Source organism: Schistocerca gregaria, chromosome 5, assembly GCF_023897955.1.
Source record: "Schistocerca gregaria isolate iqSchGreg1 chromosome 5, iqSchGreg1.2, whole genome shotgun sequence".
NCBI lineage: Eukaryota > Metazoa > Arthropoda > Insecta > Orthoptera > Acrididae > Schistocerca > Schistocerca gregaria.
In genome coordinates, this window is record NC_064924.1 from 275,396,580 (window position 1) to 275,424,100 (window position 27,521).

The 27,521-nt window shown below is 37.9% G+C and overlaps 1 protein-coding gene across 6 annotated transcripts in view; it reads left to right on the plus strand.

Annotated features, from left to right (window-relative positions):
- Window positions 1–27,521, plus strand: part of LOC126272596 (GATOR complex protein WDR59) — a 238,149-nt gene that overhangs the window by 163,699 nt on the left and 46,929 nt on the right. For 3 of the 6 annotated variants that reach the window (XM_049975533.1, XM_049975535.1, XM_049975538.1), the window contains one exon: window positions 12,315–12,344. The exons of the other annotated variants lie outside the window; for them this stretch is intronic. In XM_049975533.1, coding sequence (XP_049831490.1) covers window positions 12,315–12,344 — 30 coding nt within the window. The remainder of the gene's footprint in view (window positions 1–12,314; window positions 12,345–27,521) is intronic. 6 annotated transcript variants of the gene reach the window in all.

Here is a 27,521-nt window from a genome sequence, read left to right on the forward strand (position 1 = left end):
TCAGTGGATTATGTGGGTACTGTTGGCAAAATGTGTTGTGAATAGAGTAAGTAGCAAAGTAGTTTTTTCTTTTCATCATTCTGTGAAGGTTGTCACTGAGAAAAAATTTCATAAAGGTTTGCACTTATGTGTAAAGTTTGTTTGCAAGTCACTAAGTGCTCTCATTCATAAATACTGAATGAATAAGATACGGATATTCATGCACCATTGGCTATATTGCATTTTCATCCCCACACCTTTGAACCGAGCGAGACGAATGGAATATTCCAGAATTTGAAACACGAACATCTGCTAGCATGAGTTTCTTAGAAGTAGATACCTTAGGGGTTGCGAAGCAACTCAAATCGCTTGATACGGGTAAGTCTTCAGGTCCAGATTGTATACCGATTAGGTTCCTATCAGATTACGCTGATACTACAGCTCCCTACTTAGAGCTCATATACAACCGCTCGCTCAGCGATAGATCTGTACCTACAGATTGGAAAATTGCGCAGGTCGCACCAGTGTTCAAGAAGGGTAGTAGGAGTAATCCATTTAACTACAGACCTATATCATTGACGTCGGTTTGCAGTAGGGTTTTGGAGCATATACTGTATTCAAACATTATGAATCACCTCGAAGGGAACGATCTATTGACATGTAATCAGCATGGCTTCAGAAAACATCGCTCTTGTGCAACGCAGCTAGCTCTTTATTCGCACGAAGTAATGGCCGCTATCGACAGGGGATCTCAAGTTGATTCCGTATTTCTAGATTTCCGGAAAGTTTTTGACACCGTTCCTCATAAGCGACTTCTAATCAAGCTGCGGAGCTATGGGGTATCGTCTCAGTTGTGCGACTGGATTCGTGATTTCCTATCAGGAAGGTCGCAGTTCGTAGTAATAGACGGCAAATCATCGAGTAAAACTGAAGTGATATCAGGTGTTCCCCAGGGAAGCGTCCTGGGACCTCTACTGTTCCTGATCTATATAAATGACCTGGGTGACAATCTGAGCAGTTCTCTTAGACTGTTCGCAGATGATGCTGTAATTTACCGTCTAGTAAGGTCATCTGAAGACCAGTATCAGTTGCAAAGCGATTTAGAAAAGATTGCTGTATGGTGTGTCAGGTGGCAGTTGACGCTAAATAACGAAAAGTGTGAGATGATCCACATGAGTTCCAAAAGAAATCCATTGGAATTCGATTACTCGATAAATAGTACCATTCTCAAGGCTGTCAATTCAACTAAGTACCTGGGTGTTAAAATTACGAAGAACTTCAGTTGGAAGGACCACATAAATAATATTGTCGGGAAGGCGAGCCAAAGGTTGCGTTTCATTGGCAGGACACTTAGAAGATGCAACAAGTCCACTAAAGAGACAGCTTACACTACACTCGTTCGTCCTCTGTTAGAATATTGCTGTGCGGTGTGGGATCCTTACCAGGTGGGATTGACAGAGGACATCGAAAGGGTGCAAAAAAGGGCAGCTCGTTTTGTATTATCACGTTATAGGGGAGAGAGTGTGGCAGATATGATACACGAGTTGGGATGGAAGTCATTACAGCATAGACGTTTTTCGTCGCGGCGAGACCTTTTTACTAAATTTCAGTCACCAACTTTCTCTTCCTAATGCGAAAATATTTTGTTGAGCGCAACCTACATAGGTAGGAATGATCATCAAAATAAAATAAGAGAAATCAGAGCTCGAACAGAAAGGTTTAAGTGTTCGTTTTTCCCGCTCGCTGTTCGGGAGTGGAATAGTAGAGAGATAGTATGATTGTGGTTCGATGAACCCTCTGCCAAGCACTTAAATGTGAATTGCAGAGTATTCATGTAGATGTAGATGTGGCGCAGTGGTTAGCACACTGGACTCGCATTCGGGAGGGCGACAGTTCAATCCCGCATCTGAACATCCTGATTTAGGTTTTCCATGATTTCCCTATATCACTCCAAGCAAATGCCGGGATACTTCCTTTGAAAGGGCACGGCCGACTTCCTTCTCCATCCTTCCCTAATCTGATGACACCGATGTCCTTGCTGTTTGGTCTCTTCCTCCAAAACAACCTAATGTAACCCACACCTTTGACAGGTATGTGGTTCTTATCCTTACAGCAATTATCTCCAGACACTAAGTCATGTATGTACCAAGTTTGGTTGAAATCGATCCTGTGGTTTAGGAAGAGATGAGGAACATATATGCACATACATTTATACATACATGTCTTATAATGTACTGTATATGAATTATGAGCACATCAATAATGTGTAAATTCAGCCATATGGTCATGTGACATAAAGAAACCAATCCAAAAAAACACAAAATGATTATGGGTTCAGTCACCAGACTGTGAATGTTGAATGGAGGGAAATGACGAGATTTATTAGTGTTTGATGCATGGGGAGATCCAGTCAGATGGTGTCTTAGCTTGGAAACTGCTCCACTTCTACAAAATTTGGAAACTTCTGTAATTAAAATATGGGTATATCTAGGTTGGTGTCATCAGCCAAATACATGAGCACAGCAGTGGAGGACAGTGAAGGTTATCCCTGAGGACTACATATGTCACAGCCTACCTTACAAGCTGTGCAGTAGATGCTCTCTGTGTCACAGTCTTCATCCAGATGTATCAGCAAAACCAAATCGCCTGGTGTAGCTTGCATGCAAATGTAATAATGACTGATAGCTGTAAAAGGATCTATTGGTGTGGTTGCAGTTTTTTTTAACACACTATAGATGGGCAGGCAAGTATGATCTTGCACAACTCTCTCTCTCTCTCTCTCTCTCTCTCTCTCTCTCTCTCTCTCTCTCTCTCTCTCTCTCTCTCTCTCTCTGGCTGTCTGTCACTTTCTGTGTGTGTGTGTGTGTGTGTGTGTGTGTGAGAGAGAGAGAGAGACAGAGAGAGAGAGAGAGAGAGAGAGAGAGATAAATTGCATGAGGTAGGGGACTTACTGTGCATGGTGTTCAGAATACTGCCTTACAGTAGTGTTGTATGGAGCATGGTTATTTGGAAAGATCTTAAATGCTGGTACCAGCTGAGTTCCACTTTCTCTTTGTGGGTTGGTGTTCATACACAATCTGTGTTGAAGTGGTCTTATGTGATCAACATACCAGCTGATGACCAGTTCCTACAAATTATGCCTTATGGGTTTGGGGAGAATGCAACACAACTATGTGCTGTGATTTTGGAGGCAGTTGGAAAGACTATGTTGATACAGACAGTAAACAACTATCTGCATACAATTAATTTGCCCGTGAGACACCCATTGTGAGCAAGAGTACGATACATGACAAAGGTGAGATGGTGAGCAAAGGGATGTCTGAAATGAAACCTGGCATTGTCACACCAGGTTCTCTTCATTTGTGAGTGTAAGATTTGTCTGACATCTAATTATCATCATAGAAAAGAGTTAAGGCAGCACACATTTCAGGTGTACACAGTCTCATGGGTTCAGCACTAAGGTGTGTCAGTCATGTTTTGAGCTGGTATCATGTAATAATGACAGACATCCTTGTTCACTAGAGGATGTGCAGTATTGGAACAGGATTTTCTGATCTATTGTCTAGGCCAATATTTCAGTGACAGGTTTGTGTTCCTAGATGATGGTCGGTGGTATCAGCTATATGAACCCATTTGAACATGAAACTTGAAACTTCCTGGCAGATTAAAACTGTGTGCCCGACGAAACTTGAACTCGGGACCTTTGCCTTTCGTGGGCAAGTGCTCTACCAACTGAGCTACCGAAGCACGACTCACGCCCAGTACTCACAGCTTTACTTCTGCCAATACCTCGTCTCCTACCTTCCAAACTTTACAGAAGCTCTTCTGCGAACCTTGCAGAACTAGCACTCCTGAAAGAAAGGATATTGCGGAGACATGGCTTAGCCACAGCCTGGGGGATGTTTCCAGAATGAGATTTTCACTCTGCAGTGGAGTGTGCGCTGATATGAAACTTCCTGGCAGATTAAAACTGTGTGCCTGACCGAGACTCGAACTTGGGACCTTTGCCTTTCGCGGGCAAGTGCTCTACCAACTGAGCTACCGAAGCACGACTCACGCCTGGTACTCACAGCTTTACTTCTGCCAGTACCTCATCTCCTACCTTCCAAACTTTACAGAAGCTCTCCTGCAAACCTTGCAGAACTAGCACTCCTGAAAGAAAGGATATTGCGGAGACATGGCTTAGCCACAGCCTGGGGATGTTTCCAGAATGAGATTTTCACTCTGCAGCGGAGTGTGCGCTGATATGAAACTTCCTGGCAGATTAAAACTGTGTGCTCGACCGAGACTCGAACTCGGGACCTTTGCCTTTCACGGTAGAGCACTTGCCCGCGAAAGGTAGAGGTCCCGAGTTCGAGTCTCGGTCGGGCACACAGTTTTAATCTGCCAGGAAGTTTCATATCAGTGCACACTCCGCTGCAGAGTGAAAATCTCATTCTGGAAACATCCCCCAGGCTGTGGCTAAGCCATGTCTCCGCAATATCCTTTCTTTCAGGAGTGCTAGTTCTGCAAGGTTTGCATTAGAGCTTCTGTAAAGTTTGGAAGGTAGGAGACGAGGTACTGGCAGAAGTAAAGCTGTGAGTACCGGGTGTGAGTCGTGCTTCGGTAGCTCAGTTGGTAGAGCACTTACCCACGAAAGGCAAAAGTCCCGAGTTCGAGTCTCAGTCAGGCACACAGTTTTAATATGTCAGGAAGTTTCATATCAGCGCACACTCCGCTGCAGAGTGAAAATCTCATTCTGGAACCATTTGAACATGTTTGAGATGAAATGAAACCTGTATTGTATTGTTGCGGAACCCCTTCTCATCCAATAAATGAACTTTGTAGTGTCGCCATTGAAGAGTGGAGCAGGTTCAAACTAACATTTTGGAATCACATAGTGTATTGCATACCTATGGCAGTTCATGCACGGAGTGGTGGAATGTGATATTTAGCATCACCAAACAACAGATTTTGATTTTACAGTTATGTAGTTTTGAACAGATTGCAATTATTTTGGTTATTGTTTTATTTTTTAGTTTTAGAAGGCTTATTCTTTTATTCCCTGCTCTTCTTGAATCTAAGCCCACATATGTTCGTAGATATGGAAGTGGTGCCGACTTGTTTTAAGCAGTTTACATCTGGTGGTTATTCTGCAGTAGTAGGTTTTAAAAGAGACATATATTCCTGTTTTTTCCTGATCTCACAGCTGTGAAATCATTCAAACCATCTTTTTTGCCAGCATTACTAGAAATGAAAGTTTTATTTACCTTTCGGTTGGCTTTTCATCTAGCAGATGTTGTAGGTTTCCTTATTAATGCCAGTGTTTCATAATTATTTCATAAAGCAAAGCAGCTCTTATCTTTAAATCTGGAACAGTGCTAATGTATTAATTCTCTTTCAAAAGGATTAGGATTGAAATACGCATCTGACCATCCTGACTAGAGTTTTCAGCTGAGTGTCCAGTGGTATCCCCGAGCTGCCAAGGTGAATGCTGAGGTTGTTCCTTTCAAAAGAGCATAACCAACTACCTGCCACTTCATTGTCCAATCTGATCCAAGTTTGTACATTTTAAAGTAAAGGTAAATTTTAGGCCTCTTCTTTCAAAAATATCATCTCTATTGAGTATCATAACACTGCCTGACTAATAGACGAATCTGCCCTGCCTACAAAGTCATTGATCTCCACCAGCAATAAAAATAGGCTGTGATGGAGCTTCAGTACAAATGGAAGCAAATTGATGAGCTCTAGGGCATGTATGTTAATGGCTGTGTGAATACACCCATTAGTTTGTGAATTTGGAATAGTTTCCCTTGAATTTATTTGTCTCCTAATAGTTAATGCAATTTTTACCTAATATTATCATTTAAATTCATTATGAAGGTATTAAATTGTGTTCTCTTTCTTTGAAATGAGGGAAAAAATTTTGTCCTACAAATTTTCAGACAAGTGTGTTTGTTTCAGTAATTCAGTTTTCGGCTTTGAAGATTATTTATTTAATAAGGAAAGGTTGTTATTTCTGGATCAACATTATTTTATGGTATAAACTGTGCAGTTGAACATCAGAAAATGTAGCTATTTATACTTCAACCCCTTCAACTCCAACGGTGACTGGCACCTGATGTAGCCAGTTTTGTTTTCCATACCAATGTCAAGCATCATTCGACATGTTTCTTCATAGCTCTCACAAGTTCCGTTCTTGAATCTCACAGTACTAGGCATCAGTGCTGTATAATACTGCCATCTAAGGAAACCTGTGTTACCTCAGTGTCAAACTCTAGCATTTATGTTGAGAGAGGTTGTAATTAATAACGGGGTTAGTAGGTGTGAAATGGCTAGTTCTTCATCCACAGTCCATTCTGAGGAAGAGATTGTAGAGCTTTTAGATGTATGTCTATGTGAAAATGAGAGAGGCAATGCTTTTGATGATGGCAGTGATTCATTTGTAAACATTTCAAGTTAAATGACAATGGACACAAGACACCCTGAAGAGTTTTCAAAAATATCTCACAGTGAGAAGTTTTGTATTGTAATGCTTATGTAAATATATTTGAATGAAAGTGAACTTTTTGTTTCAATACATCCGCTGATTGTTCGTCAGTGGTCTCATTGTTTCCACAAAGAGACTTATGCAATTGGCTATGGTGTGCTTGCCACTGCTACAGCAGCAATTTAAATAAAAGTGCATGGAGACACCCTGTATGTGCATTATGGAATGCAATGGGTTAAGTTTAATGGAGACTGCTGTGTATAAGAACAAAAGTTTTTATTTATCCCTGGTGGTTCTTATTATAGCAGGTTCTTATCTTAGTTAATTTCTCTGATGTTACAATTTCAACACTGCTACAGCAGTTGGGCAACACTTGCTTTAAATTTTAAACGTGTATCATTTCTGTAAACATTACAGAACTCTGTAAATACAACAGCCAGTTATTAGTTAGTAATATGTTAGGTCATTATCCAGTAAAGGAGACAGTTGTTAAATCCTACAATTTAAAATATTAAATAACTCCTGTTTGAAATTTAATGATAGAGCACATGTATGAAGTATTTTGAGTAACTGATTTGCAAGGAAATATATAAAAAAAGTATATTAATTTCACTGTAATTTTCATAAGAGGTAGCCGTCCCATAATAAACGAGTGACACTCCTCAGAACTGGAGAAAATCAAAGAAAATAAAATGACTCAAGATGGTGCAGAGATTAAAGCAGGAAGTGGGATAGTGGACAGTGAGAATGTTAATCATCTTTTTCTTTTTGGTGGGAAGTAATATCGCTATTAAATATGATAGTAAGGGTTTACAAAATAGAGCTATCAGATGCAAACTTCCAAAAATCAATACTTGAAGTGTAGATCTAAAAGTCATGTATTGTGTGACCTGCATTCATTTCCTGTTGTTAATTGAAGGTGGTGCTTTGCAAAACAGTTATGAATGTTCTTTTGTCTGAAACTCCAACATTTCAGCACACATCTTTAATTTAAATTTATCAATAATGTGTCCAAGTTTGTGTTGTAAAGGTGTCACTTACAGTTTTAATAGTTTTTCTTTAAAAATTAAAAGCCAGAGGAACCTTGTTATTTAGGTGTTACATAGAACTCCCTCCTGAAGCCTCATTTCTTCTTACCAGATTATGTGGCTCTATTGTATTTTATTATTTTATCTATTGCTTTATATTTCCAGATACTTTCTATCTCTTAGGTAGTATTCAGCCCCTAACTTCAGTAAGTTTCCATGACTCCTTGTAGGAATTAGTTGTTCCATTCTATTTGGTACACTTTCCTTTTTTAGGTTACCAGTATTGAGAAAAGCTTCATTTATTTTCCTGTTCCACATCTTTCATCAGACCTCTTTAGTAAGTCTAGTTTTGATAAATAGTGCAACATAGTATAAGAGATAAGAATATTTTTGGTTGTTTTAATCAAGCATCATGTAAGTATTTGACATTTTGTTTTTTGCTAGTGGAGCTCATTATTTGATATTTTTGTGTTCTTAATAACAGATCTAATTGTTGTGAAAGAACACAATTTCAGCCATGTTGGACAGCTAAGCAAATCATAAAATTATTTTTGAAATTGTTAATTATCCAATAAAATCACACAAAATTACAATTTTAAATTAGTGATTTCTTTTGTTACTGGTCTTATTCGGTTCATTAGAGGTAGCAGTAATTCACTCAGAAGTGAATAGAGAAAACCACATTACCAGTGTGATTATTCAGCACAATAAAATGGAAATTACTAGTCTCGACCATCAATGGCTATCTTCTGGTCTTGAAACGTCAGTTCAGGACTAGCTGACATGAAGTGCTGTGCAATTCAAAGCATAGGTTTTTAAAAAATGTGTTCGATAGTGTCAAAAGTGTCTGGAGTATAATGATTGCCTGTAGCTCATTCAGCAGAAAGTATGTGGCTATGAGTCTCATAATACATACTTGATATGCATCTTTTATCATCTTTTCTAATTAAGTGACCTCTGATTTTCAAGTGCACCTCAAATATCTAAATAGTATATAAAAACAGTAATAGGCTTTATTTTTGCTTGTGGTTTTTATTGAAAGTAAGGTAGCTTTGGATGCCTGAATTTGTCTTAACGTAATGAAATAAGCATGTCATAAACGCCCTAGCTAAAAAATCTGTTACTGCATGCTGGGAAATTTATTTGGGCCTAATGTATCAGTGAGTCTTCTAATGCTGAAAACCACCAGAATATTGTGTGTTCTAAGATCATCTGACAAAATATAGCTGTTCCTGATGCAGTAAGAAATGAATTTTTTTTAGACAAGTCAGTTATACTCAGACTACAGCAGTACATGATGAATGTTAACTGGTTAGAGCAAAATATTCGCCATAAAAACTGAAAATATCAAATGATGTAGTGAAGAAAACAAGAATCAGAAACTCAAGAAAAGTGATTTGAAGTGAGAAACTTCCATTTGGTAAAAATATTAATCCAAAGGGTATCAATGAGACATACAGTCACTCGATTTCTTCAGACCATATTTTACATTTCTCATGCACACTGTGAAGTGGTAAGAATTTTGTTGTTAACAAATTTGATTGCTGTAAGTGAAACAATAAGATTATTGTTCTCTCAGTTTGTTGGGTGCATGATACAAAAGGCTAAGGAGATATAATGAAATTTAGTTTACAGAGCAAATAGTGCAGTCCATAAAATATACGTGTTTGTGTAATATGATGGTTTTCCAGAAAGTAAGTTTCCCACATTGCCAAAAGATGTCTGTACATGTGATGTAATAGATGTGAGATAGTAGAATGTCATATTGTATGTGGGAATTGGCACTTCTTACTCACTTGAGTGTTGCTGTTATAGAGGCTAAAAATTATGACTATGATTTTTCTTCTACCAACCGTGGAACAATGATTATGACAATGTAACAGGGAGTGAAAGGCCACTTACAATTTGTACAGAAACCAGATGGCAGTTATAAGAGTCGAGGGACATGAAAGGGAAGCAGTGGTTGGGAAGGAGTGAGACAGGGTTGTAGCCTCTCCCCGATGCTATTCAATCTGTATATTGAGCAAGCAGTAAAGGAAACAAAAGAAAAGTTTGAAGTAAGTATTAAAATCCATGGAGAAGAAATAAAAACTTTGAGGTTCGCCGATGACATTGTAATTCTGTCAGAAACAGCAAAGGACTTGGAAGAGCAGTTGAACAGAATGGAAAGGAGGGTATAAGATGAACATCAACAAAAGCAAAACAAAGATAATGGAATGTAGTCAAATTAAGTCGGGTGATGCTGAGGGAATTAGATTAGGAAATGAGACACTTAAAGTAGTAAATGAGTTTTTTCTATTTGGGGAGCAAAATAACTGATGATGGTCAAAGTAGAGAGGATATAAAGTGTAGACTGGCAATGGAAAGGAAAGCGTTTCTGAAGAAGAGAAATTTGTTAACGTCAAGTATAGATTTAAGTGTAAGGAAGTCATTTCTGAAAGTATTTGTATTGAGTGTAGCCATGTATGGAAGTGAAACGTGGACGATAAATAGTTTAGACAAGAAGAGAATAGAAGCTTTCGAAATTTGGTGCTACAGAAGAGTGCTGAAGATTATATGAGTAGATCACATAACTAATTAGGAAGTATTGAATAGAATGGGGAGAAGGGGAGTTTGTGGCACAACTTGACTAGAAGAAGGGATCGGTTGGTAGGACATGTTCTGAGGCATCAAGGGATCACCAATTTAGTACTGGAGGGCAGCGTGGAGGGTAAAAATCATAAAGGGAGACCAAGAGATGAGTACACTAAGCAGATTCAGAAGGATGTAGGCTGCAGTAGGTACTGGGACATGAAGAAGCTTGCACAGGATAGAGTAGCATGGAGAGCTGCATCAAACCAGTCTCAGGACTGAAGACCACAACAACAACAACAGCATGTTTCAGTGCATGTAACATAGTGATGACGGAATGTCATATGAGCAGTTCGTTTTTTCTGAAGTAAAAGTGTCTTTGGTGAAGAAAACAATGTGTCACCAATACTTCATCAGTATTGACTGTGTACTGCAAATGTGGATGCACATTTCAGAGACCCATCATTTGATCAACCATTTTCTGAAGGTATCGTTGTCTTGGAAATGGCAGCAAATAGAAGTAAGTGCAAGTGTTATCCAGATTCGTGGCAGATTTTCCTCACATAGTTCAGATTTTCTGTGGGAATTATGCCGCAAGATGTTGGGCTATTCATGTAATAAAATAGAATTCTGTTCCTCCCAGTTTCTTACATGTGATGAAATTGATGATCATTTGCATAATGATGAAAAGTGTCATGCAACTTTTGCTGGCTCTATTTGACAGATGTTCTTCCTGTTTCATGGTGTTGGTATTGTAAGCCCTCTTCCAGTAATTTTTAGACGTCTGACTGTGATTATAATGGTTGGCAATTGGGTGATAGGATGAGAGACACTTCAGCCACGATTTCACAGAAGACTAAACTAGATCCTAACTGTAATTATTTGCTACAAAATTAACCACAAGAGCAGGTCATGCCCTTCTGAAATAAAAGATGGTGTCCTTTAACTTGCCTTGTTCAACTTCAAACAATGGAAAACATGTCTAAGAGTATCACGCCCGTTCCTTTCATGATACTGGCAAATTTCAAGGTCCATGTACTCCAAAAAAGGCGCCACAAGTGGTTCAACGTTATTTCTCTCAGTGCTCTACTGAACACTTTATAATTCAGCTTCATGTATTTGTAGCTCACAACTCATTCATTAAATGTTCACTTCACCAAGTGTGCCCCACTACTGCCTTGTGCTCTTAACTTGCATTGCCGAGACAACATGACACTGCCAAGTCCACCGAAAAAGTCGGGAAACTGCAGAAAGTTACAGAAGCTAGGGCTCACCAGCCAGCACCTGCTGCTAAGTAGTTTACTGGCAAGGACACTGATCAGAGTGTCCTTACAATATTATGCACATAGTGTAGACTTCATGGAAAATAACTTCGGAAGTCCTGTTGGCAAATGGCTGTCACCCACTTATTTCAGGCTGTGATGCAGGAAAACTAAAATGATCCCACCTTGTGATAAGTGTTTAAGTTATGGCAAAGAATATGTTTGGAAGTAGCTTAATGATTATTGAATCTACTCCAAAAAATATTGTCAGTTTACTGTATTTTCTTTTTCTTTAAAAGCTCTAGAGACACATATTTCTGGGTAATCTTAGTACTGTTGTTATGTAACAGAATACTGTTGCAGGATTGGAGATACAAAAACTTTTTCTTGACAACAGAAATTTTAGATTATGTCATTTTGCTAACTAGGAGTCTGTTGATATATTTCACCTTCTTTCATTGACCATTAAATTTTTTGTCAGGCATACAAAGTGTGACAATGAGCTTCAAACTTGACTATTTTTATTTTTTTGTTTGTGACTACTATTTTGAGTAAGCATGTTTTCATTCATCACTATAGTGAACAAAAGTGGTTTTGGGATGAATTATGAATTCTGAGATGATATGTTATCTTTTGTCCTCCTATCAGTTATGTATTTTGAAACTGTTTATTTTCCTTACAGCAAATCTTTGAGGGTCACTCATACATTACACGAAGCACTGCATGTTGGTTGCCTTATGGGTGTTGATTAAAATTACTTACACTTCTCATGCCAATAATTTGTCAGTTTTTGAGAATAATAAATAGCTTTTTAAATATTCATTTGGTATTTCAGCCCCTATTACTACCTGAGTTTCATAATTCTCAAATAATGAGCTGTTCATAGAAGTAGGTCGCTGTAAATTTTATTAATCAGATGTTTTGTTTCAGCTTCATTCGATTCATTTATTCTCTCACACCTCAGAAAAACTAAATAGGACTGATGTTTTTCTTTTGTTATTTTAGCGTCTTGCAACTGGAAAATGGTGGCTCAAGGTAAAGTATGGGTGCTTCTTCATTAACCAAGATGAGGGGATAGTTTGTTTAATGTGCAGTGCATCAGTGATATTCCTTAAAAAGTTATGGTGTGAAGTAACAGCTTCACTTATGTGACACTTTCTCCTGCTTGGTGTTGCTTTTTTGCTTGTATTATTTGACAGATACCCTCCTTGTTTCTTGCTGTTGATATTATGCATGTAGAGTAGACATTGTGGCAAATAACTTCTTGTGTCCAGTTGGCTGCGTAATCATTACAGGCCTAATGTATTTCTTTATGTATCTCTTTCGCTGCCTGTTACTTCAATGGTAAAATTGAATGTAGGTGTACAAAATACTTGCTTTTTATTGTACAAGACTCCCAGCTTCATTTTACTTCATGCCTGGATTTAAATATGGGTTTAAAATAATATGTGAATGTGTTTGTCACTGTATGTGGGAACATGCACGTATGAATGATGGCTTTTTTAACTTGTAGGTTGTATTCTTGTGTTTTTGAAATGTATGAAATAATAATAGCCTCTTTGTTTTTACATCAGTACTCATTAATAAATACACAGCTCTAACAGTGCCTATTAGTACTGGTATCATTAGTGTTGTCCTCTTCCAAAATACACATTTTTCTGTTATTAAGGGGTTGTACTTTATACATCAAACATCTTTCAAGGTTCTGCTAAGGAAGTATATGCTTAATATAAAGGAATGAAGTTTAAATTGTAAATGAAGTGACAGGAACTCCCTTGCCCAGTATGCTAAAAGTATGCTCATGACCCAGTATGACCCTCCATGGAAACAACTGTACCACCACCTTTGCCACACCTTTGATAATCTATCATCAAGCCCTGAAATGAGGGATATCCTACCCAAGATCATTCCCACCCTCCTTCGGGGTTTTCCATAGCCCACCCAACCCTAAGCAACCCTAAAAAACATTCTAGTTCATCCCTATTGAAAGAGATCATATCACTGTGGAAGATCGAAGTGCAAGACCTGACCAACCCAATCACCCTGCACTTCCTACTCCAGCCTGGGCAAAGGCTTACTCTACTCCATCAGAGGCAGGGCCACCTGTGAAAGCAGCCATTTAATATACCAGCTGTGTAGTAATCCCTACATAGCTTTTTATGTTGCTGTGACAACCAACCAATTGTTCACCAGAATGAGTAGCCACCACCAAACTGTGGTCATAAACAAATTTTACCACCCCATGGCACTACATGCTTGATTACAAGGGCTGTTTCTCAACCCAGGCCATCTGGACCCTTCCCTCCACCACCATATTTTCTGAACTAACAGATGGGAGTTATCCTTGCAACACATACTTTGCTCCTGAACCCTCCTGGGCTCCATTTCTATTAACTCGCTGTTCCCACGCTCTCCACCCATCAGTTTTCCCTTCTCTAATCCTATCTACCCCTTTCAATTCATGTCTCCAACTCACCTTCATCATGTGCTGCTCCTAACTGGCTCTGGTGTATGTGCATTGCTTCCTTTGTCCATATGCCAGCAACTCCTCCCGCCTGTATTCTTAACTAAGAGATCAGCTGCCTCCCTCTGAGTCACTAGCTACCCACCCTCAACCATTAAGTTAAACATGAGATGAAGATGACTTACAAGGCCATTGATTGTGTGGGGTAGTCACAGTGCATGCAACTTCATTGATTTCTGTTGGGAAAGAGAAAAAGGTAGCAGAAACATTGATCGAACATCAGTAAAATTGGTCAAGGACAGAAATTGAGATTTACAAAATTCAGAACAGAGGGCAATGGAAGTAAAGTGATGTGAGAGACAAAAAGCAGAAAAAATAATGGTTTGCTTATGAATGACTGAATAAACTTGAACTCTGAATTAAGGCAGCCAGGAAAAATAATTAAAAAAGAAAAGTATTTTTGGTTTTGACTTCAGAAACTGTGCTGAAGTTTTTCATCAAAAGTAACAAGCCTCAGAAGGAAAATCTCTGAATTGTTTCTGTAGTCGTTTACCTTTTCTGTTTTTTGAGAATTGTGTTCATGTACCCATACCTTGTTCTAAAGAACAAACTGACTGCCAGTGGAGAATAGAACTGCACAATGTTTTCAGTTCATCTTTAGCCACATGTGCAATATGTCTGTGGCAGCAACAGTTGCAAGGTTTTGTACTGAACACATTTATGTGCTTCCAATTAACATGCACTATTGAGTTCACTTTGCTAGATTTCAATAGCCTCTTCATATATATAACATCATTCCTTTTCCAAGACATACAAATATCTCAGCAGTAGCAATAGATCATCATCAGTGATCAGTGTGCTCCATCTTTAAGTTATAAGTTTGACAACTAGTTCTCAAATAGGTTGGAGTCAGCAACTAATCACTTTAAAATAAAATGAACTGCTTCAAGTACTTACTGTTCACAGTAGCCTACACAGTATGTCCTACTTATCCGGCAAACAAAGTTGGAGTTGTTGTGAAAACAAGAGTCATTTAATCAAAATGTTTAACGCAAACTGTGACCACCAGTCAAGAAATACATGAATTTACAAAATAGAGAAAGACCACACAATTGAGAGTCAATTCCTTCATTGAAGCTATTATTACATTTGTTGTAACAACAGTATTCAAAGGATAGATAGCGACTCACCACACAGAGGAGGCATTGTGCCACAGACAGGCATTGTGAAAAAGGCTAAATTTCTTTTATTTCTGTCTATTATCAGAAATTATATTCGTAACCATGTCACAGCTTGTGAAAAGAGTAAAAAAGATTGCCGAAATATTTAAGCTTTCAGACAAAGTCCTTCTTCTGAAATAGCAAACATATGCATGTTCACTCCAACACAACTCCGCACACATGTACACTGTATCCTAGCACTGGGGCCTGACTGTGTATGTGGCAGCATCTGATGTATCAACAGTCTGATGGGCTAGGTTGTAGGCGTAAAGAGGTGGCATGGGGCACAGAGCGCAAGGGATAGCAAGGTAGGTGCTGTGGTACCTGTGGGACGAGCAGGAACATTTTATTGGCAGAACAGACAATGTGTGTAGTACTGGAGTGGTTGCTGGGAAGAGGATAGATAGGTGGAGGACAGCACTGGTGAAGGTTGAGGCCAGAGGAGTTACGGAAGTGATTGGTATTTTGTAAGGAGCATTCCCATCTGTGCGATTCAGAAAAGCTAGTGCTGGTAGAAAGAATCCATATGACGCAGACTGTGAAGCAGTCATTAAAGTGAAGCACATCGTGTTGGGCAGCATGTTCAGGAGGTGGGTGTACACTGTCTCTTGGCTGCAATTAGGTGGTGCCTCATCATGTGGACAGATAGTTTGTTAGTTGTAATGGCCACATAGAACACAGCACAGTGGTTTCAACTTAGCTTGTAAATCACATGACTGCTTTTACTGGTAGCCCTGCTTTCGATGGGATAGGTGATGCTTGTGACAGGACTGAAGTGGGTAGTGATGGGGGGCTGTATGGGACAGGTCTTGCATCTAGGTGTATTTCAGGGATAGGGGTATCTACTTCATGGCTGTGAGCTTTGAGGCAAGAAGCTGGTACAGAGGTGGAGTAGGGATGAACAAGCATACTTCCTAAGTTTGCTGAATGGCCAAATACTACTATGAGAGGGTTGAGGAGGATGTTCCTCATTTGAGGACACAATGAGAGGTAGTTGAAACCATGTCTAGTTGCTCCAATTCTTGGTGGAACTGAGATGCACTTCTATGCTTCCATCCCATGGACACACCTAGTAGTCTTTTCCTCTTTTCTACTCTCCCCCCCCCCCCCCCTGACCCTTCCCCCAACCCCCCTCCTCCAAACTACCCCTCTCCCTCCTCCCCATTTCCCCCCCTCCCAGCACAGCCATCTGACACTGCGCCTTATAGCCCTGTCCTGACTGCACTATCTTCCTGCATGCTCCCACAGGCAGCACAGCATCTTCCCTACCCCTGTCCTGCAATCCCTCTTCCCTCTTTGCCCCATGCCTCCTCCTTACCTACACCACTCACCACAGCAAACTGCTGCTTATGTCAGATGCAGTTGCAGAGAGGTTCCAAGATCTGGAGACAATGTGTGTGTGTGTGTGTGTGTGTGTGTGTGTGTGTGTGTGTGTGTGTAAGTTGCACTTGTGTGAATGTGTGTGTTTTCTGTTTTAGATGCAGGACTTTGCCCAAAAGCGTAAATGTTTCAGCAATCTTTTTCATTGTGTATGTCTGCGACCCAACTCCTCTTTTGTCTGGTAAGTAGCAATATATCCTTTCCATATTGTTATTATTCCATCCTGGACTTGCTGTTGTTTGGTTGTACAGGATAAGCCATTTATAGTGTTGTGGCCATCTTGCTCCAAAATGAAGCAGAAAATTGAAAATTTTTCCATACAAAATTTTCAGCATTCATATGGAGACATAAGAGAGTGACCGTATCTCATCCTTAAAGTACCATTCTCAAATTACTTGTTTTTAAAAATGGGTTAGTGTATTTTCTTTTATGGAAATGGAAAGGGCATTCAGTGTATAGTATAAAAGATGTATTACATTTATCCACTAGGGGTGATAGTTGATGTGATATTGGGCAAATAGAACAGCAGATGGTTTTCACACACTTAGACTTTACTGGTATCCATGTACTTACAATATATACAGTACTTGTACAATGCATAACCATAATTCATGTTCACATTACAAACAATTTCAGTTTAGTAAATGCTCAAAGTTATGACCATTAACTTTGATGCATTTCTGAAAACGCACTTCAAAAGATCATTGAACATGCCTCAGATTGCTTTGCTGATTCTTGTACAGCATTTATGATTTGTTGAAACACATTTTTGGGTGTGGTTGACATTTCTCGAGAAACTTTGTTTTTAATGTATCCCCATCAGAAAAAGTCTGGAGATGTCAGATCCACAGAGCGAGCAGGCCAGTGGACAGGCCCTCTGCATCCTATCCATTGATCAGGATAATCTCTGTTTAGTATTTCTGGAGCTCTGGCTGAGTAATGAGGTGGGCAACCATCATGTTGATACCACATGGCACCCCATTCCACAAGGGACACATCTTGAAACAATGCTGGAAGTTCTTGGTCCAGAAACATTCTGTATTTTTGGCCATTCAGTTTACCTTCAGTGAAATATGGTCCAGTGATACATAATCCCAGAATTCCAGTGAAGCTGTTGTTATTTGTTGGCACGTTATGCATGATTTGTGCCCATTTCATGTCATTGGCACTAAACTGGCAGTGAAATTGTGGAGGCTGGACAGTCCTCTAACCACATTATTTTGTCATGTTACCAGTGTTATACAATGGAAATTGCAGCTTGTTTTATTTTGCAAATTTCGAGTTATAAATTCTTCTCTCATTTTGTTACTGCTATACTTCCTGCATATTATTGCCAGACTGATTTTGTTCGATCTCTCCATGGAGTTACTTTCTAGCCACCTTAACTATTTTAATCTTTATTCTAAATATATGGATGAATGCAAGTGATTTTATTTCTGTTGTAGACTGAAACATTAAAATAGAATCTGTGATTTCTTATGGTATTTCCTCAGTTACTTTTAAGAAATATTGTGGCACAGTGAACTTATATTTTTGAAGAGTGAATTTCAAATCCTGATCACACCATCCGGATTGAGCATTTCCATATTTTCCCTAAATCACTTAAGATGAATACCACAATGGTTTCTTAGAATTTTGTTGTCTGACCTTACTGCATGAAGTGATTCAGTTAAAAACTGAACTTCCATTTAAAAAGACAGTAGTTGAAATTCATATCCAATCATTCAGATTTATGTTTATTGTAGTTACCCAAACTTACACAAAGGAAAGTCAGAATGAAATGCAGCAATATGGAAAGGATGCATTGCTATTCACCACATAGAGGAGGTTTGAGTGACAGACAGGTACAATGAAAAATACTTGTACAATATTAAGATTTTGGGCAAAGTCCCTCTGAAACAGAAGAGAGAGACACTTTCACACAAGCACAACTCTCATACTCAGGCCATTGTCTCTGTCTCCAGTGCCCATATGTGGAGTTGTGTGTGTGTTTTTTCTATTTGAGAAGGACTTTATCCGAAAGATTAATGTTTCAGCAGCCTTTTTCATTGTCACTTTCTGTGACTTAATGGATTTTCTCTGTGGTGAGTAGCAATTTACTCGAAACTGCTTTAGACAAATGCTGGGAAAGTTTGTTAGAAAGGGACATACATAGCCAGTTTACTTCACCAATCTGAGCTTATCTCCATCTCCAACGACTTCCTTTGTTTTCTCAATTCTTTAGACAAAGACACTAATAACTACAACATTTTTACTTGTTTCCATTTTAAATCAACAATATTTCTATTCAAAGATACTAGAGAATTTGGGGCGGAGTACAATTAAAACATTAACCAGTGGAGAGGTGCGAAAAACGAGTATGCAAACATTTCTGAGCTCTTGGACAATGTCCCTCCTCCGAGTGAACTAACAAGTAGACACATACACTTATGTGGCTATAATGTCCTGGTCTATTGCATTGTGTTGGTGTTTCGTGCCAAACCAGTTCTATGCATCCATCAAGCTCATCTTATTCCAGCCCTGTTGCAGGCCACCCAGCCCTGTCAGAATTAGGGACACTTGTGAAAGCAGTCAGATCATACACTGTCTTACTGTAACTCCAAAACAGCCTTTTCTGTGGGAGTGATTACCAACTAGCTCTCCATCTGTATTACTGTCCACTGCCAAACTGTGGCCAATAGCAAATTTGACCACCTGGCTGCAAAACATGCTGTTCAACACATCGTGCTCAGCTTCAATGATTGGTTCAGATCCATAACATCTGGATTCCAGACTACCCAAAATGATTTTCTTTTAATTGTCTGTACAACACATCCTTCAACTCCACAATCTACCCAACCTCAACCTCTGCTAGGCCCTGTCTCACACTGCACTCCACTCTCATCACCAAACCTCCCACTTTACTCCATTAACCTAAATGTATACTCCCTCATTCTTTTCTCCACTTCTCTCCCTCACTCTCTCTGTTTCATTTTCTTCTTTCCCTACCAAACACTCTTTCCCTATCTGCTCTTCCACATCAACATGTGTCACACGCAGCTTACCTTTCTTGTACTGACAAGCTGTGGTGCCTCTTTCCTAATCTCTTGTGCCACTTTCCTAAGCTCTGGTATCTCTTTCGTATCCCATCTCCATGCTGCCTTCCCCACTTCTGCCAGCTGTCCCCTCTGTCCACTTGTATTGTACACTCCCTTTTTGTTCATCTCATCAACTCCGCCAGCACATTATCGCACTCCAGTGAGGCTACAACACTGACTAAATCTAGTTGGTTATATATCTGAAGGACATTGCTCAATAGTTCTGTAATGTTTTTTTTTTATATTTCCACACTTAATCTGTGGCTACTTTTTTTACCATCTGAAGAATTGTATGCATTCACATTAATTTCTGATGGTGGCTAATCAAAGGGAAATAATTTTATTTTCACTTTCTGTGAAGTGCTGCTGTCCTCAAAAAATAAAATATAAAAGAAAGCTATCCTTGAGACACACTGTGAAGATATTCTACTACATCCATTTTGTGTCTCATGAGCACCATACAGAAGCACACTTGAGTTATAAGTATAGCAGACAAGAGTAAAAAATAATAACTTTTGCCAAGCTCCATACTGTGCTTTGTAGTATATTTACAAACATGCCAAAGAAAGAAAATGTAAGAGAAGAGATTAATGTTACTGAGAAATGCCTTTTTTTTAAAATTTTGTAGCTCCTTGCATGCTTCTTCAGATGTCTGAAGCTTGTAATTAGTGTAAGTAACTTTGAGTATAGTTGTTTATGCTATATTGCCACTTTCGTTTCAGTTGCTTCCTGCTGAAAATTACTGTTCATCCAATCATAAAACCTTTATAGATGCAGTGGCCATTCACAGAGTGTTGTCAGTAGTTTGGTCAAGTGTGTAAAAGATTGTGACAAGAAAAATAGGCTCTTGCTGTCAGGTGTAACAAATACAGCTAGGACTGACCAGACCTTAAGAGAAGTGCTTGGGTTATTAATTAGTCACCATTTAGAGGGAAATAAGTATAAACTCAGTGGAGACATTACAGTACTTCCATTACTAGTGAATCTCCTTTTTCCTGTAATAGTGTGTAAACACACTATTGCTGTGGTTGTAGTACAAAAGTACATGGCATTTACACTGCCATTTGGGTAATATCTCTCTGTTCAGGCCTATCTGCCCTTTCCTGCTTTGTCATCTCATACTAGCCTATGTGACTAGCAAAATGATATACATACTGGACAACATAAATACTGCTTTCTGAGTTTTTAAAGCATTATTAACTCTCTCTGGGGCACATCAGTGAGTCATTGTATGTGGCCAGTCGAAAGTGATGGCATGTAGGCAGAATGCGTTGTGCGATAGATTGTACTGTTATTAGTTGCCTTCATCATTGTAGCAGCGACATCACACTTGGTACTAAAAATTATCATCATCATCATTTTCTGATTCTATTTCCCTTTTGTTATAAATAAACATTTGACATTTCTTCCTGTTGTTCCTGGGCTTCATTGATCTACTGACTAGTATTCTCTGCTTACAGGTTCAGAGTTCCATCCATTACTATTAACACCTTTTAATTGTTGTTATCTTTTCCACTTTCCTGTTACAGATCTTACTGTTATCCTTTCTCTTTCCATATCTAAAACAGAAAGTAGCTCAGTTATCAGAACTACAAACAAAAAAAGTAATATAGATTTTGTTATAAACTATATTTGCTCAAGATCGCATTGCATTCTAGAAAACATTGATTACTAGTCTCAACTCCTAAAATGGCCATCTTCAGGTCTGGAAATCATTATAAAAAGGTGACACGTCAAAAATATTTCAGAAATATGATAGCATTAACATGAATAATTATGCACAAGCTGTTAGGAGTACATACCAGGATACACACATGCAGTGCTAAATTAAGATAACACAGTTTGTCAGTAACATTTTGTCATTTAACATCCTTATGGAAACGTCAATTGCAAAACAACATAGAATAAACTTACATGCGTATAATCCAAAACCAGTGGTCTGACACTTTGTGCAACAAATTAAAGTAGAAATGTATCTTACAGTCATATTTATAATAGATGTACGTGAAGCATATTGTAAAAACATCATTGGAATACTCTGAATATGACATAAAGCTATAATGCCCAAACACAGTATCAGTCAAATCTAGGTAGCCAACAGACAACTCAAAAGACAATGGCAGTTATACAGAGATAGAAGACGTAGCAAATGTGAATCTCAGAAAGAGCTCATAACTTTATGTGTCGTGCTTTTTTGTCTTGTTTCCTAGGTGATTTTTCCATCTCATTGATTGAAAAATCTGTACTACTCTCATTTCTGTTTTCTTTACTGGTCTTCAAACTTCTACGTGAACATTGCATCTATTCTTGTTAGCAACAATGATATAATCTTATCAAAATTAATGTGAAATTTGATAGTGCGCATGTAGACAAAATAACTACAGGGACAAAACTAATGCAGACAAACCTTTGCTTGCTTCTCTATCTTATATCTTTATCACATTTAGAGTACTTCATTAACATGTATAAGGACCTACATGTCACACAGGCCATGGCTTAAAAACACAAAAGATTAAAAAACATACACTTAAGTTTCCTGAGAGTGGGATGGATTGTGTCAGCTATACTGACAAGCTTTAAACTTATCTCAAAAGTTTATGAAAATATAGATGTGGAACTTTTTTGCCAATGATCGTTGTCTTCTGACAAGTTGAGGGAAACATTTAATCCTATGCCTTTGAGAACACTGTATCTCATCATTCATGGAGAAGCAGTAGCTACAGAGTAGTGTTGGATAGGCATAACAAAAATTAAAGAGAGAAGAAATGGAAGAGTTATGGAGCTAACACACAAGGGGACCCTGTGAAATAAAATGAGAAAAATTATTAGAACTGTTTGGGAATGTGCAGAGAGTGATTCAGAGGTTTGTGATATGAAGATGGACGCGAAGAATCAGAAGGGAAGGTCAAGGGACAGGAGTCTTAAAAGAGTAGAAGTAATCATTCAGAGTATTTGGGGGTAATGGACCAGAGTAGTGACAGAGAGATTGTGTGAAGGCCAAAAAATAAGGAGAGGCTTGGATTCCAAGCAGACACTGCCAGTGGCAAAGAAACCGCAGTAAATGATGCTGATTATTACTAAATTTGTGCTTTTAATCACATATTTAAGACAGAACTGTCATAAACAATAAAAACCTAAGTGTAAAGTTGAAAAACAGGTACATTTCCTGCAAATACTTCCTTTCACATTTAATTGAGGAGTGAATGCAGTGGATGCAATCTGAATGTGTGGTTGGAATGTCATTGGGGAAAGAACAACAAGAGAGTGGTTTCTTTGTCTCAAGGAAAATTGTTTATATGAATGCCTCTCGACATTCAGGGAGAACATAGGGCTTTGATAAAAACTGTTTTTATGCTTTACTGCAAATAGATCTATCCTAGTGTGCTTGAGAATTTCCAAAGACAGTGTATTGTGACTATTCATTGGACAAGTTCAAAATCTGCTTTGTGGGTGCCATAAGCTATTAAACCAAAAAACAAAAATCAGTCTGTACCAAAATTTGTCTCTTTCCTTATTTATCAGTGAGCAATTTGATCAAAATAACCACGTTTATCCAAAACTGGTAATAAAAAATGTTCCCTAACTCAAGAAAAAGATATGGTTGATGAGCACCTCACGGAACAAATATGGTGTTGTGCACTATTACTTACTATACAAGAGTGTAACCATCACTGCTAACTTTTATTACTGTTAACCAGGTTGCTTTGTGCTTCAAAGTCAAGAAAAATACAGCGTATACTGCTGTTATTGTGATCTAGTAACCTGATAAAATAGGCTATCCAGGAGCTTAATAGGGAAGTCATTCCAACACCATTTCAGATATTCACCTTTTAACTCGATGTTAACCAAACTTCAAGAAAAATTTTAAAGAAATTTATTCACTCTTGGATTTACAGATTTTAAAAATTTGAATCATTCTATGGGGATGGAATTGAAAAAAAACTTCTTTAGTGTTGGAAAACTGTTGTATAAGTAGATATTTTGGGAGAATGCTTTATTGACGATTAATGTCTCTCAAATGTTTGTTTATATCACATGTTCAGTTATCTTTTGAAAAACAAATACTATTAACCTCTGCACTAGTCTCATAAAAAATACAGATGGGGCCACAAAATAAAAGTAGTCCTATATTCAATAAACCAGTCATATATTCATACTGTGCATGTCTGTATCATCTCCCCTTCATTTCTGAACTCTACAATGCCTGTCTATAATACAGTGCTGGACTACAATCTCCAGATGGAAGAGTATGGCATAAACTACATGATGTCGGCCTAATTCCAGTATAAAGTTGTCATTTTTCGGTGGAGTGTGTACTTAAAATGGACATGTTTGTGCCAGTTTCAGAGTGTGTACTAGTGTTGATTTGAACATGAGTTTTCTTAGAGTTTATGTCCAGCAGGATTTAGAGAAAAATGAAGGAGAGAGAGAGAGAGAGAGAGAAGCTTAGATCCAGGTTTGAGATGATGAGATTTTGTTTGCTCATGAATTCCCCTACTTCACTCACTTGTCCATGTATTGTGCCACCTGCAAAAATCACAAAATTCCTTATGTCTTGTTCTGATTAGTTACTGAACCCCATTCACAAAAGCACAGAGTTTGTAGCTGCAGCATGTATTTATTTATTTTTTCCACCTGGAAAGTGCATGGAGTATTTCATATGGCAGACAAGTTCACTGATAGATATGGGCACTAAGAGTTTCCAAGTACTTTTTCGTGTGTGTTGCTGTTAGATTTATGTAACCCAAGACCAAGACATATTTTAGAAATTTTAATAATATTTTTATTACAGGTATAATTTTAAAATCTATTTTTTCTTAATGAGACATTAGTTTCCCTGCATTGCTCGATGGCACTCACTCCCTGCGTTTCTGCTACCCTGTTTCTTATTATCAACTAATTGCTGTTATGTGTAAGTCATTACTTTCTTCTCAGTGTGGACCATGACTTGTGTATCAATTACTAATGCACCTGGGGATAGGGAAACCACTTGTATTATTCTTCAAGTTATTGCTCTTTGTTTGATAATTTTTATACTTAAGCTGTTTGATGTGGGTATGTTGCACCATATTTTATGGTCTGTGAATATCAACCAATCAAGAGTTAGATAACATCTTTGTGCGTGCTCCCATATAGTAACTATCATTTTTGTATGTTAAACCTATAACCTGGAAACTACCACGTCTTCCTTACGGTGTTTTCATGAAGGCTTCCTTACACTCTCTCAATGTGTCTCCAGTTTGTGAAAGTTATAATGCCAGGAGTATGTCAGTCATGAGATATAAAGGTCTGTTTTGTTAACTTTGAGAAAATACATAAATAACTGCCAAAAATTGTCTGTTGCACTACATTTATCTTTTTAGCTGTTATCCTTTTATCTTTTACACTAACCTCCAGAGTTTTATATTTAAAATACAGTACTGAACTGTGCACAACTAGAAAGAAAGTTAAGGTAACTATTTAGGCTGTCTAACTCTTGTTTTTCTTCAGAGCAGGAAGTTCACACACACACGCGCACACACACACACACACACAAAGTTGCCAGTCTCTCAGAGGACATAAAAACTACATTTTATATACACTCTACTTCAGTTGCTCATAGTTCAATACATCATTATCTAACCCAACTTCCTCAGCATCATTAATATGACTACACTTCATTACCTGTGTTTGACTTTTATTTTTGTTCATCTGATAACCTCTTTTCACCTCTATCCATTCTGTTTAACTGATCTTCTGTGGCCTTTACTGTCCCTAACAATGTCACTGGTAAGCCTAAGTGTTTTTCTTTTCCCTGAAGGTTTTTTTTTTTTTTTTTTTTTTTTTTTTTTTTTTTTTTTTTTTTTTTTTTTTTTTTTTTTGAAAAAGCATATTTGTGGCATCAGCTGTGCTATTTTATGTTGCAGTTTTGATTGTTATAATCATCTTCAAGGAGAAAAACATTGTACGTCAACAGATCCTTCTTGAATAGGATTGTAATAATCGTGCCTGGTAGAGAATGAACATAAAATTGTACATCTGATGGCACAGATTTGCTTTTTCCAAATTATTTAACAGCTGTAGACAATCACCTACAAGAAGTGCTATCTTGGTTTTTCTTTGGTTTGCTTCACTGCTTGTTCAATTTGAATCACAAGGAAGATACCTTCAACTGCTAGAACTGCAGTATGGTTTCTGTAAACTTTTAGATAACCTTTAGCCTCTTGTATTTTATCACTTATAACTTCAGAATTCCGAAGAGCATATTCCACTCAAAATGAAAACAATGACAAGGGAAATTAGGAAGATTTATAACCAATAACAGGGGAAAATGGAGCTAGAACAGAAATGAAGGAGGAATATAGATGAACAGTGATGAGAGGGAAATGAGAGCAAAGTTGGAGGAGGGGGGAGGGGTGGGGGGACAGTCTGGAAGTCTAACTGCCTGTTCTCCTACCTCATCAACTTCTTGTTCTTGCATACCACCTCTTCCATTATCCATTTCTCTCTTTGCCTTTGTTTCATTTCTCTCTGTCACTGATTTTAGATAGTTCGGATTTACCTTTTCATTGTTTGATTATGTTTCTTGTCTTTCTTTTTTAGTCTCAGCTCTTTCTGCTTTCCTTTTCTGATTTCTTTAACTAGTTTCCTCCTTACAGCTGGGGTACAAAATTATTCTATCTCCATCTATCTCTGGAACTGTTTCTATTTCTCTTTGCTCTTCACACATTTTGTGGCCTTCCACCATCTCTCTTCACCCTCCCTCCTTGCCCTCACAGTCTTCCCCACCTACCTCATTGCACACTACATCCACCACACTGTGAGTTTTTATCTTTGTGTTCTGAAGGAGAACAGAAATTCAAAATCTTAAGTATTCTTTAAAAAAATAAAAAAAGTGACAATAATAGACATGTCCTTTTGAACTTTCATCTTATCAGTTAGTGTTGATATTTCTTCTCTATAAAATTTTGCATTCTTTCCAAGGTTTTCACTATCCTAATATTATTCCATATTTATTATACACTGTCTCATGTGTGTTATGGACTATTTGCTTCATCTACATTCAGACCCAGATGCAATCTCTATATGTCTTTTAGTCTGAACACTGCTGTGACTAATTTAACTTTTTTCATCTCCACACACCCTATGTTATATGAACTTTGGAATAATAAATTGATAACACTTGGCTCTTACTTAGTAGCTTCCGTGAGGGTGCACCAGTTGTGTATTTTATAGCAATTTTTTCACCTTAAGAGAAGTCATTATTTAGGTGATTAGTTTGTGACATATATTAACAGGTTAATTATGTGTTTTGTCATTTTTAGCAGTAACTTAAAAATTTTCTGTAATGTTAGTTTAATACTTTCTACTTATTAAATATGTATTTGAGAAGCATTGTGACAGTGCTAAAGAAAAATGTTGAAGGTTGTGATGGGCTCTGTTATTGATGTGCACTCTTTGACAGGCAAGTAACCAGTAGTTTTCTAAAATAAATAAAACAAACTGATATTGTCAGTTATCGCACAGCATGTAGAGTGAAGAAGCTAACAAAAGTGCTAATGCCTAAAATTGCATGAAAAGAAATGTAAGACTCATGGAGTTGTGTTAATTCTTAGAGTATTCTATTTCAGATATGAAATCTGAAGCTGCAGATTGCATGTACTGCCTAAGGTGATCAATTTCTAAAAAAACTGCTCAACATGTACTGCATGAAAGCTGTTCCAGAGAGTGTCTCAACAAGTTACTCAAAGCATGCTTCATTTTGATATAAATTTTAGGTTTTGTTAGCAGCACAAAAATGATAATATAGTCATTTACTACCACACATCATACAATTGGTTTGAGACATTAATTTAAAAAATGATATATCTGATGATTTAGGACTTTCCAATCATTCTGCTCTGTTTATTGAGTGACCAAAAACAGTAGTACCTTGCTATTCTGTCGTAGATTAAATAAGGTGAAATGGGCTTTAGATGATAGTATTTCATGCTCTGAAAATTTTGCTACTTTTTTGGAAAATTTCATACACATTCTTAATTAAACTTTCCACTTATTGTGCATCTTAAAAAGGTAGGAAAAAAGTAAAGTG